The sequence below is a fragment of the Dipodomys spectabilis genome, unplaced genomic scaffold (genome assembly GCF_019054845.1).
Source record: "Dipodomys spectabilis isolate Male_0828 unplaced genomic scaffold, ASM1905484v1 ptg000273l, whole genome shotgun sequence".
NCBI classification, from domain to species: Eukaryota; Metazoa; Chordata; class Mammalia; order Rodentia; family Heteromyidae; genus Dipodomys; species Dipodomys spectabilis.
Window position 1 is genome coordinate 5,723,258 of NW_024870950.1, and position 13,885 is coordinate 5,737,142.

Genomic DNA, 13,885 nt, shown 5'->3' on the forward strand with positions numbered 1-13,885 from the left:
TTCACTCTCATTGTATAGAGCTCCTCTCCAGGAAGCTTCTCTTCCCTCTCCTGGGCCTGGGCCACCAGGACATTGCTGAAAGTTCGTGCCAGCGGCTGCACAAATCAGGACTGGACGTCCAGAGAATGGGGTTCGCCGCGGGCCACACTCTGTGGCTCAGTTTGGGAACCCCAAAACTTCCTACTGTGGGAAGATGGAAAGGTCATTTTAGGGTTAGGATGAAGGAGTCGCGCCCAGCCCCAGTCACGTGATCGGTTCTCAGGAAGAGAGAAGTTCATTTTCCCACCAGACGCGGCGCTACACGCTACAAACGGATGGCCAAGCCCCCGCCCTTCCCGGGTACCGGTCCATGACGTCATCGCTCCGCGCCCGAGGCAGGAGCGCTCGATGCCATCTCCGGGCGCCCGGCTAGGGCGGGTGGGGGGGCGCTGGGTGTGGGGCGGCTCCGGGGCCGGGGATGGCGGCGGCCGCGGTCGCGGCGGCTCCCGGACGAGCGGGAGGAGCCCGGGGAGCGCAGTGAGATGGGCCGGTGAGTGTCGCCGGGCGTGGTGGCCGCGGGGCCGGCCGGACCGAGGGAAACAGGTCTGGGTTCGGAGCTCCAGAGGAAGTGGCCCCTCGGAGCCCGTTGCCCCACCGCACTGGGCCCGAAAACCGCGGACGGAGGGAGCGGAGGAGACCGCGCCCAGACCCCCGGCACGCTTCTCTCCCGCCTGGCCCGGAAGGCGGCTCCAGGCACCGCTGCCCCCCGGTTGTGTCCCCGCCGGGCAGAAAGCCGGAGTCCTCGGCGCGGGAAGGGGACCCCAAACAAGGAAGCGTCGGCAGCGGGGCCTCGCTCTGCCCGGCGGCTCGCAGGCCGACCCCCGACTCTCACGGCAGGCTTAACCATTTCGGTGCTTCCCTTTCTTTGATGGAGCGAAGACCGCGGGAACGCTGGCTTCCTCCCAGCTTCTCCCTTTCTGTCGGGTGCGCTCCTCCCCATGGAGAATCGGGGGGATCCCCCGGCGGGGCTTCTCTAACCTCTCGATTCCGACCCCAGCGTGGTGAGGCGAAGCTAGCTCTCGGGTCTTGTTGGCAGTGCTTCGGAATGGTTCTTTCTCCTGGCCCTGCAGCGCAGTGAAGTTCACAAGCCGTGTCTGCCACTTGATTTCTCTTTAAGCCCCTCCGGAGGCCGAGGTTTCAGATTCCGAAATGTGTTTTGCCTGGTGGACACCTGGCGCCCAGGCTTCGCCCCGCCGTCCTTCCGGCAAGCCATCCCCCCCCCCCCCCCCCGCCCGGCCCCCCCCCCCCCCACGTTCAGTCCTTTTAGCTTGTGTCTTCTAACCCCTCAGCGACACTGAAGCAGGTTTGCTTCAACGTTTTAGCCGCAGAGAGAGCAAGGGTCATTCTGGGAGTGAAGCTGTGACCTCAATCTCTTGTTGGGAATGAAGAAGGCTAGATGATTTTCACTTAATTGAAACTGCCGGCGGAGAACGGGTGGACGACTTGTGCCCTCTGTGTGATTGGTTTGTGGGATTAGGAATTTGATTCTCCACCTGGTTGTCCTGTCTTTTCACCCTTTGCGTTTGCCTTTACACGTCAAATGTTGAAGTAAATAGTGCCTTCCGTTTGGATTGCGGTTTGTAGTGAGAGTTCTGTGGGACTTTGGCAGGACAGTAGTTACTCAGCATACTCATACGCCACTGCTTTCTGTGTTGGGAGGTGAAAGCTCTAACCTTTTTATTCCTCCCTTTTTGTGCTGGTGCAGGGGCTTGAACTCAGGGCCTGGATGCTGTCCCTTAGATTTTTCACTCAAGGCTTGTGCACTGCCACTTGAGTGCCACTCCACTTCCAGCCTTTTTGGTGGTCAGTTGGAAATAAGAGGTGGTCAGTTGGAGATAAGAGTCTCAGGAACTTTTCTGCCTGGGCTGGCTTCGAACACCAATTCTCAGATCTCAGCTTCCTGAGTAGCTAGGATTATAGGCATGAGCCACTAGTGCTTGGCATAGCTTCATTCTTTAGTGTTTGACATTTCTGGTTAAGTGTAGATTCAGATATATTGATAGCTTAATGACAGTTGTATTTTTTCTGTCGCTAGCTGTATGAGGGCCCAAAATGATGGTTTCAGTTTCTATCATACCTGACTTATTACTACATGTACTGAGTTGTCACTCAGAAAAAAATTTACACATACACACCTTTTTTTTTTTAACTCTGAAAACGATTAAGAAGGCTTCCCCCTTGAGGGACTCCCCCATGACCTCTTTTTATGCCCCAGAAACATAATTCTTTTTCCTCTAGTGCCACCTTTCTTATTTAAATAACCTTCACATCAGTGTATTCATAGACCCTGAATAAAGGTGAAATTACCTACTCCCAATTGTTAACTTGGGAATCGTGTTAAAAGTCTTTTATTTGTACACTTAACTGAAATCTGGATTGGAAATACAGCTTTGGGAGTAGGGTAGGGAATGAAGAAAAGTTGATACATAGAAACTTTTTTCTAGGGATGTTTTCCTACATATTAGAGGTTATTTTTGTTTTCTTTTCCACTGCCTAGGCACTCTGCATAAATGTGGTATTAAGTCTGAAGAAGATGAGGCAAGACTTCCTTGTGGACTTTGGTGTTTTGTGTGGCTTTGAATTGCCTCTTGTAATGATCTAGAGGTCAGTCTTACTCCATTCCTATTTCTGTCTTTTAGGCTCCCAAGTCAGCTGGGAGGACACTTACTACAACTGCTCAGAAGCACCGTCAGAAGCTCAGGTAATACAGACAGTTAGGATTCCTTGTTGTAGAAAAATATCTGGGATGTGATATTGGGAAGCAATGTCATATAGAAAACTCTTCTCAGGTCCAAAGAACTAGAACCTGATTGAAATAGGTGGCAAAGTTTATATACTTGGAAATGTTCAGATGAAAAAGATAACTTTTTGACAGTTGTAGTGGCTTAGGCCTATAATTGCAACTACTATGGAAGTAAGAGATTGGAAGGATTGCAGTTCCAGCCCCAGCCCAGTCAAAAAAGTTTGAGACCCCCCCATGTCAACAGAAAAAGCTGAGCATGATTGATGGTGGTATGTGGTCCAGCCTGGCCCGGGCAGAAAGCAAGATCTTATCTCAGAAATTATCTCTAAAAGGATGGAGGCATAGCTTAGGAGGTAGAGGATTTGTCTAGCCAGCATGAAGACCTAAGTTCAAACCCCACTACTGGGGGGAAAATAAAAGGAAAGGAAAGAAAAAATTTTTGAAAGCTGACAATAGGAGAGTAGGAGAAAGTAAGAGTTTTCTTATGAGTCATATAGATTTAAGATAGAAATAAATCATGATTTTATTAAATGGTGTCTAGAACTGACCTAGGAAAAGCTGCCATTGGCAAAAGAGACCAACAAGACAGAGAGAGCAGGCAAGTTGAAGATGGCCAATAAGAAGCAAAGAAATCTTTCCAGACAAGTGAACAGGAAGTTTGTATGAGGTTAGAAGAGTTTCATTGTTTAAATTGGAATATAGTTTCTTGGGACAAGAGAGATACTATACTTCAGTTAAAAGAAAAAAAAAAAAGACAAGCAAACGTCAGGGCTTAGCAAGTTTTCTTGTGATAGAAATCAAAGGACAGGAGTTTAGCCAATCGTGAGGTGGGAGGGATGGGAGTAGGTGAGATCATAACCCAAATTAGTCTGGGGAAAGGAAGCAAGAATGAGGTCATACATTCAGGGAAAGAAGATGGCACTTTACTCTTTGGTAGCCAAAAGAGAAACTTAGGGAAAAAAAGCTTGCAGCAGAGACCATGTGCATGTGTTCAAATCCCCACTTGAGGGATAAAACAGAGGAGTTAAGGTCCTCATGAGAAGCAAGACTAAGCTGGGAGCTGTTCATCTGAAAGTTGTGGAGCCCTCAGGTTATTTGTACATCAGGAATGCTCAGTCATGTAGCTTTTTGCTTTGTGGTTTTTCTGACTGTTTCTTTCTTGGTGGAGGCCAACGAGGAGGTAGCCTTCTTGTCTGCCTTTTTCTCATGCCTCCTTTTCCCACTGGGTTTCTTTGTTACCTCTTCCTCCCTGGACTCAGTCCTTACTTGCTATTCCCTTTGACTTGGTTCCCTAGGTTACTTTTCTTTGCTTCTGATTTGTTCCCTAGCAGATGTGGGCACCCCAGCCAGCAGCAGTAAGGGGTGCAGGGAAACCACAGAGAAGCTCCTTCTGATGCCCCAAGGAGCAAGCCAACCATTTCCAGGCTCCAGGACCACCACAAAGCAATATGAAACCTGTTCATGAGAGGAGTCAGGAATGCCTTCCACCAAAGAAACGAGACCTCCCCGTGACCAGCGAGGATATGGGGAGAACTACCAGCTGCTCCACAAACCACACACCCTCCAGTGATGCCTCTGAATGGTCCCGAGGGGTTGTGGTCGCCGGGCAGAGCCAGGCCGGAGGCAGAGTCAGCCTGGGGGGTGATGGAGCTGAGGCCATCACTGGCCTGACAGTAGACCAGTATGGTATGCTATATAAGGTGGCTATGCCACCTGCCACCTTCTCACCAACTGGCCTCCCATCCGTAGTGAACATGAGTCCCATGCCCCCCACGTTTAATGTAGCGTCTTCACTGATTCAACATCCAGGACTCCACTATCCCCCAATCCACTATGCTCAGCTCCCATCCACCTCACTGCAGTTCATTGGGTCTCCTTACAGCCTTCCCTATGCTGTGCCACCCAATTTCCTACCAGGTCCCCTCCTCTCTCCTTCTGCCAACCTCACCACCTCTCACCTTCCACACTTTGTGCCATACGCCTCACTCCTGGCAGAAGAAGCCACTCCTCCTCCCCAGGCTTCATCCCCAGCCCGTTCATTTAGCAAAGCTCCTTCGGCCACCTCCCCATCCGGCCAGTTGCCTCATCACTCGAGTACTCAGCCACTGGACCTCGCTCCAGGCCGGATGCCCATTTATTATCAGATGTCTAGGCTACCCGCTGGGTATACATTGCATGAAGCCCCTTCAGTAGGTGCCAACCCAATTCTTACCCCTCAGGAGAGCCAGTCTGCTCTAGAAGCAGCTGCTGCCAATGGAGGACAGAGACAACGAGAGCGAAATTCAGTAAGACGGGAAAGTGAAGCCCTTGACTCCCCCAGCAGCAAGGGTGAAAGCCAAGGACTGGTGCCGGTGGTAGAATGTGTGGTAGATGGACAGTTGTTTTCAGGTTCTCAGACTCCACGGGTGGAGGTGGCAGCACCAGCACACCGAGGGACTCCAGACACCGACCTCGAGGTCCAGCGGGTGGTTGGCGTTTTAGCTTCTCAGGACTATCGCGTGGTGGCAGCTCAGAGGAAGGATGAACCCAGCCCTCTCAACCTATCCCATCATACCCCTGACCATCAGGGTGAGGGACGAGGATCAGCCAGGAACCCTGTAGAACTGGCAGAGAAGAATCAGGCCCATGGGTTCTACGCTCAGCCCTATCAGGAACCGGTGAAACACAGACCTTTACCCAAAGCAATGGTTGTAGCCAATGGCAACCTGGTGCCCCCTGGAACTGACCCAAGCCTACTGCCTGTGAGCTCAGAGATCCTAGTGGCATCAAGTCTAGACATGCAGGCCAGAGCCACCTTCCCAGACAAGGAGCCAACACCACCCCCCATTACCTCCTCCCACTTGCCCTCCCATTTCATGAAAGGCGCCATCATCCAGCTGGCTACAGGGGAGCTGAAGCGAGTGGAGGACCTCCAGACCCAGGATTTTGTGCGCAGTGCCGAAGTGAGCGGGGGGCTGAAGATTGACTCTAGCACAGTTGTGGACATTCAAGAGAGCCAGTGGCCTGGATTTGTCATGCTGCATTTTGTTGTTGGTGAGCAGCAGAGCAAAGTGAGCATCGAGGTGCCCCCTGAGCACCCCTTCTTTGTATATGGCCAGGGTTGGTCCTCCTGCAGCCCTGGGCGGACTGCACAGCTCTTCTCTCTGCCCTGCCATCGGCTACAGGTGGGAGATGTCTGCATCTCTATAAGTTTACAGAGCTTGAACAGTAACTCAGTTTCTCAGGCCAGCTGTGTTCCCCCAGGCCAGCTGGGTCTCCCTCGAGAAAGGCCTGAGAGGACAGTCTTGGGGCCCAGAGACTTATGTGACAGTGAGGGGAAGAGCCAGTCCGCAGGAGAAGGCTCCCATGTGGTAGAGTCCTCCCAGTCTGAGCCTGGTGCTCAGGCCTGCTGGCCAGCCCCCACCTTCCAAAGATACAGCATGCAAGGGGAGGAGGCACGGGCTGCGCTGCTCCGTCCCTCTTTCATTCCACAGGAGGTAAAGCTGTCTATTGAAGGGCGTTCCAATGCGGGAAAATGAATCTCTTTCCTACACCAGGACTGGGGCTTTAACCCCACAGGTGAGCCTCACCATGAGCAGGTGGAGGATTTGCACACGCTGACTGAGCAGGGAATGGTCTCTAGGCAGTGAGATTTGAGGGAAAGGGGAGGTGTAAAGGTAGCCTCTCAAGGCAGGCTCTGTTGCTCATTACCCCATGTCACCCTTTCAGGACAGCCCAGGGGGAATCCTGTGATCAGGAGCAGCAGGTCTAGAGCGAGGAAGGAGGGGGCGCATACGGGATAAGAAACATTCCAAAACAAGGGCCTCCTCGTTCTTTCCTTCCCATCCCTAGCTCCTGCAAGGAACAGTACAGGCTTTGGGAGCAGACGGCAGAGGGAGGGAGTAAAGAAAGAGCCAAAAATGATGATCCACAGCTTATAGTAGCAGTAAGACTGAAGTTTTCTTTTTCTTTTTTTTTTGTTTGTGTTTTTTTTTTTTTTTTTTGTGGGAGGGCAGGATGCCCATGGTTGGAAATAAGAGGGTTCCCGCCCAGAGCCCTTCTTGTGAGAGATGTGCACTTTAAGGGGTGACTTTGTTACAAATGTCTATGGCTGGGTTTGTGGGGGAGGAGCACTCTTAATCTACAGGACTCTGCTTAATCCTCTGCTTCAGCCCTTTCCCATCTCTCCTCACCATTCCTCCCACAAGGCTTCTAGCAGCTTGGGGGCTAGGAGAGAGAGAGAGAGAGAGAGGCCCCTCCAGGGTTCAGAGAGAAGGACTGCCTTGCCCAGGACCCAGTCATGGGACTTTGAGGAGAGACCTGACCACCAGGTTGTCAAGCTTCTGGAAAGGTGGCTGACCTAACAAACCTCCTCCTACTCAACGTGCCAGGCCTGCTTTGGGATTTCCTTGAGTCTCTAGTTGGTAATGGTGACTTGAAAGAACCAGTGGACCCTTTACCCCAGGTACCTATGCCCCTCTGTTGTCTTGTCTATGTTGTGCCTAAGTGCCTGCGCTGCCCTTACCCTTCTGCTGCCCTGACCTCTGCATGGTGTCTTGACCTGGGCTTTGTGTAGCTGCACTGCCTTTCATCTTCTGCAAAACTGGCTTTGTCCGCTCTGACCAAGGCCTCTAGTTTTTGGTTTGTAGGGGCTGTCTCTGGTTTTCTCATCACCTAATATTTATTTTTAAATTTAAAATCATGTCCCCCTCTTCTTCTACTGCCCGGCAGCTTGGTGGAGACATAAGGAGGGAGCAGTGCCCTGGGCCAGGGTGCCTGTTGTGGCAATTCCTGATATTTTTTAATGGCCCCCTCTCAACTGAACTCTACTGCCCCTCTCCTGGCATTTGGGCATGTCTACTCTTTCCCCTCCCACTGCCACTCCTATGGGTCTAGGATAGTCTTGGTAACATTTCAGTATCTGAAGTAGGTTTGATTTCATGGTGGTGTATTCCTCTGCAAGAATGTCTTCAGGCTTAGTTGGATTTGCTTCTCTAGGTCTTAAGCTCAAATCCCTACTGCCTCCCCAATTTTTATTGTCAGCTTGGACTGTGGGATTACACCGGGTATTAGGATTTAGACTCTCCCACTAGCTTTCAGGTAGGTGAGTGGTCCTTTGGTTTGTTTTGGTGTGTGTGTGTGGGGGGGGGGGGGTTCTTTAGACTTTTGAAGGCAACTCAGGGTATTGTCCATACATCTGTCCAGTAGATTTCTCCCAGGGTATGAACCTGGCATTTCTTTTGTAGATGTACTTGGATTGGCCAAGGCCTGGCCTGTCACCAGGAATCGAACCAGAAGTCCCAAATTTCTGAGGTCTGAGCTATGGTCTGTCAAGTCTTATGACTTCTCATTCTTTCACTTCCTCCCCAGCTGCCAAATGGGGATAAATAATTTTACCTACCTCCTGGGGGGGAGGGGAAGTTCTGAGAATGGAGTCATTCTTAATGTTCAGGTGCTAAAGGTTGTTCTCCTGGGGGAACAGAGTGACTGAAACTGGCTTGTTTGCTACAAGCCCTGCACTTCACTGTTTCATACCTTGAGCGCAGTTACCTGGTTAGTGAGCTTTCTGGTGGTCCATCCAATGGAAGCTGCTGACCTGACTGCAAATACTTCAGTCTCTGGTTCATGTCAGAACCACACCCCAAACTTGAGATCATTTGAGATCATGTCCTTTCCTTTCTCTGTCTCCTGTTCTCTGAATGCTGCTTTCTCTGGCTTGTTTCCTACAGTGGGGTCTGTGGGGTTGAGTCTTGAGTTCCTTCAAATGAGCACCTTGGGAGAAGGCCTCATCTCTGGCTGTTTTATGAGCAGCTCATTCCTAGGGATTATTGTATGCATTAGGTTCTCACAAGAGTCCTTCCTCATAGGAAGGCTTATCAATTGAAGACATTGACATGCACACAGTAGACACTCAATAAATGCCCACCACAAATACCAACTGAGCTTCTTCATTAAGGGAGCAAGCCTGTAGTTTAAGTGAAACCACCCTTCTCTATTCAGGCTAGTTGTGACTTCCCAACTTGGTAACTTGCACAGGGTCCTGGCAAGAGAAATTGTTGGGGGTCTTAGCAAGTTGGTCCCTGACCTGCTGTGCTTCCTCTTGTGTCTTGCTTGGTGAAGCAATTCTAATAGCTCCCCTTATATTGTGCCATGCCTACGTAACATATTAATACTTGATTTTTCTGAGTGGCAGAGATGTCCTTCATTAAGTATGGTCTCCAGGAAAAGAGGCTTTGTGCTTTAAGTTTTGGTCTGAGCTTTGGCCTTATAACCTTTTCCTTCTTTTAAAGCCTTTTCTTCCATGCCTGAAAAGTAAGAGCAACTTGTGCAGTGTCTGTTCTTCCCTATAGACATTTCCTAAGTTTGCAATATACATGAGAGTGGATTTTAGAGATTGGCCATTCTAGTGGGAAGCTGTCAGTTTTAGGGGAATGGGCAGTTGCCAAAAGCCAACCAACTCTAGTTAGTGGTAGGACATTCTCAGTTCAGAGAGAAGAGGAATGATGTCACTGATATATATAGGAATTCCTATATGAATTAGGAGACGGGAACCTAGTAAAGGATGGTGTAACCTAAGTCTTCATAGCCATCAAGACTAGTGTTCTTAGAAGGGGAGGGATCTGGAAGCTTGGTGCTGAGCACTTGTCCTGAGGGGCGGGGTCCCAGGAGGTCTGACTTAATCCTTCTATACTCTTGGTCTCAGTTGGTCCTAACCACAGGCTTGTGCTGTGCTGCTTTGACACTGCTGCTGTCTGCTCACTGTCCTACCTGCTGCCTACTAGAGCTTCCTATCCTTCTGTGTCTTTGGCCATGCAGATTAACTTCAGGCATCCTATCCATTCTTACCTGTACTCTGCCAGTGTTATTGCCTAGCATAGTTGTGTCGAATAGAGATGGTATGAAATGCTGCTGCTGGGCTGGTGAATCCAAAGGGATATGGCCTCCGTGCTGTCAGGAGCCCTTTGGTTCCAAAGATCTCCTGTCCTGAGGGAGAGACAAACAGGTCCTATTAGGGGTTTTCTGTTGTGTTAATTTTTTTTCCCTTGTAGTATCCTGTTTTGAAAACTGAGGAAGAACCATGTTAGGACCTGTGCCAACATCCCAGTGAAGTTCATCTAGCTCCAGTTATGTGAATTCTGGTCTTGGGAGAGGGTTTGAAGTTTGACTGAGACAGTTCTCCAGGGAGGTTACTCTTACTTTTACCAGTGGGCATCATGGGCGATTTAGGGGAAGCATGGAATGGTGCTGTGATTCACACCTGTGTCAAGCAGGCATATTGAGTTGAGCGTCACACTGGAGGTGAAGGAGGGCATGGGTTGGCTGGGCAAGGGCCCAGGTCTGCTGAAGTACTGATAACAAGATTAACTGAATTGACTGGGAGATTAGACCATGGTCTGAGAAGCAAAGTAAATGGGCAGAGGCCAAGTTTTAGAGATGTTTGACCTCCTAGGGATAAGTTCACTAAATCACACTGAAGCTATAATACTTTCCAGGTGGGAAAAAGTACACTACAGTTGAAGAGTTGAACCCTACTAGGTTGGTTGTTGATCAGGAACCTGTGAGCCCTTGGCTGGGGAAGCTTCACCCTCTAGTTTCCTTGGAGTAGGAATGATCTCCCACAATTTGCAATAATAAAATTAGCATCTGGGTCTTTGTAGTTATCAGTTGCTCTTTCAACTCTAGGAACCATCTTTGGACCAGAAACCTGGTCTGGGCCTAGGATGACACTGACCCTCTGTGCTAGAGTTGGCTGCACTCTTCATACCTGCAGACTATGCACAGTGCCTGGGGCAGGAGGTGGAGAGGCGGTGGGTTTGCCCTGCTGACCCTCCTCAGCAGGAACAGTAGTAATAAATGCACTTTTCACACTAAAGTTTTCTTTATTAGTACTCCTGTTAAGCCTAGATCTTCTCCCAGTAGATTACAAACTCAAAGTCTGTGTGATCCCAAAGCCATTCCACTGCAAGGCCCAGCAGTGAAGATGGCCCCAACTGGGTTCCTGTCTGCAGTGTGGGTGGCAGCAGCCCATGTGCCTTTACATATTGTCCAACTTGCAAGCGTTTATTTTGTCTTTATGACTGTCATGAGGACTTAGGTTCTTTAGAGAGAGAGAGAGACAGAGAGAACTGTTGACACAGTGGTTTACACCCATCCCTTGGACAGGGAATTTGCATATGGTTGTGAGCTGAAAGGGTTAATGAGCTGCTAGTATTGTTAATGGCAGAGTTGATCCCTTGCTTGCTTCATACTTGGATTTCAACACTCTAGATTGTTGGGGAAGAGACTGACTGTACTCATGGCTAACTTGGAAGTATTAAAAAAACAACAACAACAACAAACTGTCCTAATTCACACAGGATCCCTGTAGTCAAAACAGTATATGTTCCAGCTACAGAGAGCAGACTGCTCTTAGCTTGCACAGCACCTTAGGGGAGGGAAGAATGTATGGATAGGGAATGGGGTGGAGAGAAAAGAATGGGAATTTTGTCATCCAGGTGGCTTTAGGGTCCTAAGGAGAGTGGCACTGGGGAAGTCTGAATGGATCTTATTTGCGTAGGAGTTCCCTGTAGATAAATTACTGATCCCCCCACTACTATCCCCAGTATGTAATGGCTGAACTAATATGTAATCAACTGCATTGTATCTAAAGCCTTAGAACTAGTCAGGTGCTCCCCCCACCCAATACCATTTCTTACCCTCTAATCCTACCTGATCTTTAACAAAGCATTAATAATTCTAAGGATAATCTCTATTTTGTTGTGCTTTTTTGTAACTGTTTTAAATAAATCAATTTGTACTGTATATTTGTACTTTTGTGAGATCCTTTTTGCTGTTTTACCATTTTAAGTCTCTGTACTTGGCTACACACAGATTGTATTTTTATTGTTAATGCTCTTCTTATGGATACCTGCATTTAACTTGTGGACTATGTAAACACAATATATATCAATATCTATATATCTATATATCTATCTATATAAACTACTAGCTTTTCCTTTTGGTGTTTGCGCTTTGTTCCTATCTCAGCTTGATGGTGGCTATTGAATGTGTGTGGGATGTGGCCGGGGTGGGGGTGGGAGGGAATGCAAATGGAAGCTGCCTTTCAGTGATGATCTAGAGCTGATGGCAGGAGCAGAATGAAGCATGTCCTGCAGTCTGTTGGTCTTTAGAGACCTGAGTGTTTACCTGTAGACACAGATATCAGTAGAATCCATCGCAAGGACTTGTAGGTGTTCTCACTGCTGTTATTTTTTTCCCTCCAGATTCTTTACTCTGGAATATTGCCAGAAATTTCTAGAATAAGTCAGCTCTAAACATAGCTACTGTTTCTGTTTTACAAAGCTTGCTACCAGTAAGTGATGAAACACACATGACAGTGACTCCCTTAAATTTTACTGAATGAGTGCTTGTTACATGCCAGAAAGCGTCCTAAGTGCCATGCATATGTATACATACATATAGTAATGTGTTATTAATATATATACATTATTATATATTATTAATATATATTAATATACATATGTGTGTGTGTGTATATATATATATATATGTTGCAGTCATGTGTTAGCCAGGTACAATGTGTCAAGCCTGTAAGCCTAGCTACTTGGGAAATAGAGATCTAGAAGACTGCACTTTGCTCAGGCAAAAGGATACATATCCTGCCTTGAGGGAGAACTATGGGGAAGGGGTGATATTGATCACAATGCATTATACTCATAACATGACTTCTGGAATTGAAACCCTTTTTTACAACTACTTCTTAAAAAAAAAAAAAAATCCCATCTCAACCAATAAGCTGGGCATAGTGGTTCATACCTTTCATCCCAACTACAAAAGAGGCATAAATAGGATCATGGTTCTGGGCAGCCTGAGGAGAAAAACAAAACAAAAAACAAAAACAAAGAAACGTGATTATTCAAAACCAACTAAAGCCAAAAGGACTAGGAACTTGGCTGTAGTGATTGCTTAGCAAATGTTAGGCTCTGAGTTCAATCTCAAGTACTGCCCACCTCCCCCCCCAAAAAAAGAAGCATTATACCCATTTTATTGATGGAGAAATCAAAAGTAACTTGCCCAGTAAATGGCAGGGCAGCAGGTTTGTTTTATATTGCTGAGGTCTGAACCCAGGGCTTCATACACAAATACTAAGCTCTATCATCAGCCCAGCAGAGCAGTTTTGAACCCAGGCATCTAACTCCTGAGTTTGTATTAACTCACACTGTTGGAAAATTAAATAGACAATCTGCAAAACAGGAATAATCTTTGGTACACAGTGAATGCCCAACTATTTTGAAGCATCCCAAGTAAAACTTCCACATGGCGCTCTGTGAGAAACGCATTTAGATCAATTGTACAATTCCTTTTAAATGTAATTTTTAGAATAAAATTATCAGGCAGGAATTAACACTAGTTTTGGTGGGAGTTGAGACTAAACAGCCTTGGATGGAGGTCAGAGAGGAGTCCAATTTTCCCTCTTAAGATATTGGAAGAGGTCCACATTCCTGGCATAGTTATTTTTCTGGCTACAATTTAACTAGGGCACTTCCTTCTGGACCTCAAGATCTATAATTATCTAAACTGTACATAACCTTTGGTGCAGGCTAAGGAAAGTTCTATGTTTATTCTGAACTATTACAGAAACTTCTAGAAGTGACCTCAGTGTTTGTCTCCTCCATGGCTTGGCAGCTATACAAACTGCCAGAGTGGTCATTGCCTTTGCTACTGTGGATTTGAACTCTTCTATTGCCTTAATTCTGTTTTCCTCTAGGGATTTTAGAATCCTACCTTGGCTCTGAAGTAAAGTAAAACAATGGACACTTCTATCAAACATTAGCTCCATGTGCTAGGGATCTCTATCTATCTATCTATCTATCTATCTAATTTGTATTCTGGCTTTTAATTTTGGGTTGTGAGGCTTGAACTCTGGCCCTGATGCTGTCCCTCAGCTCTTCAACTCAAGGGTAGCTACCACTTGAGTCACAGCACCACTTCTGATTTTGTGGTTTATTGGAGATTAAGTCACTCAGACTTTCCTGCCTGGGCTGGTTTTGAGCCAGGATCCTCAGATCTCAGCCTCCTGAGTAGCTAGGATTACAGGCATGAGCCACCGGCTCCCAGCAGACC

The 13,885-nt window shown here is 47.8% G+C and overlaps 1 protein-coding gene across 3 annotated transcripts; it reads left to right on the forward strand.

Annotated features, from left to right (window-relative positions):
• Nucleotides 1–444: 444 nt before the first annotated feature.
• On the forward strand, nt 445–11,756 carry Atxn1l (ataxin 1 like). 3 transcript variants are annotated; one of them, XM_042700649.1, is made up of 3 exons: nt 445–529; nt 2,679–2,740; nt 4,078–11,756. In XM_042700649.1, the coding sequence occupies exon 3, from the start codon at nt 4,231–4,233 to the stop codon at nt 6,298–6,300; it is 2,070 nt and encodes a 689-aa protein (XP_042556583.1). In that variant the 5' UTR covers nt 445–529; nt 2,679–2,740; nt 4,078–4,230; the 3' UTR covers nt 6,301–11,756. The 3 variants fall into 3 exon arrangements, with proteins under 3 accessions (XP_042556583.1, XP_042556582.1, XP_042556581.1); XM_042700648.1 differs by having other exon boundaries at nt 4,111–11,756; XM_042700647.1 differs by having other exon boundaries at nt 4,114–11,756.
• Nucleotides 11,757–13,885: the final 2,129 nt, after the last annotated feature.

Bases quoted from the DNA above. Each gene is read 5' to 3' on its own strand.
- Atxn1l (XM_042700649.1), top strand. From the start codon at position 4,231: ATGAAACCTGTTCATGAGAGGAGTCAGGAATGCCTTCCACCAAAGAAA.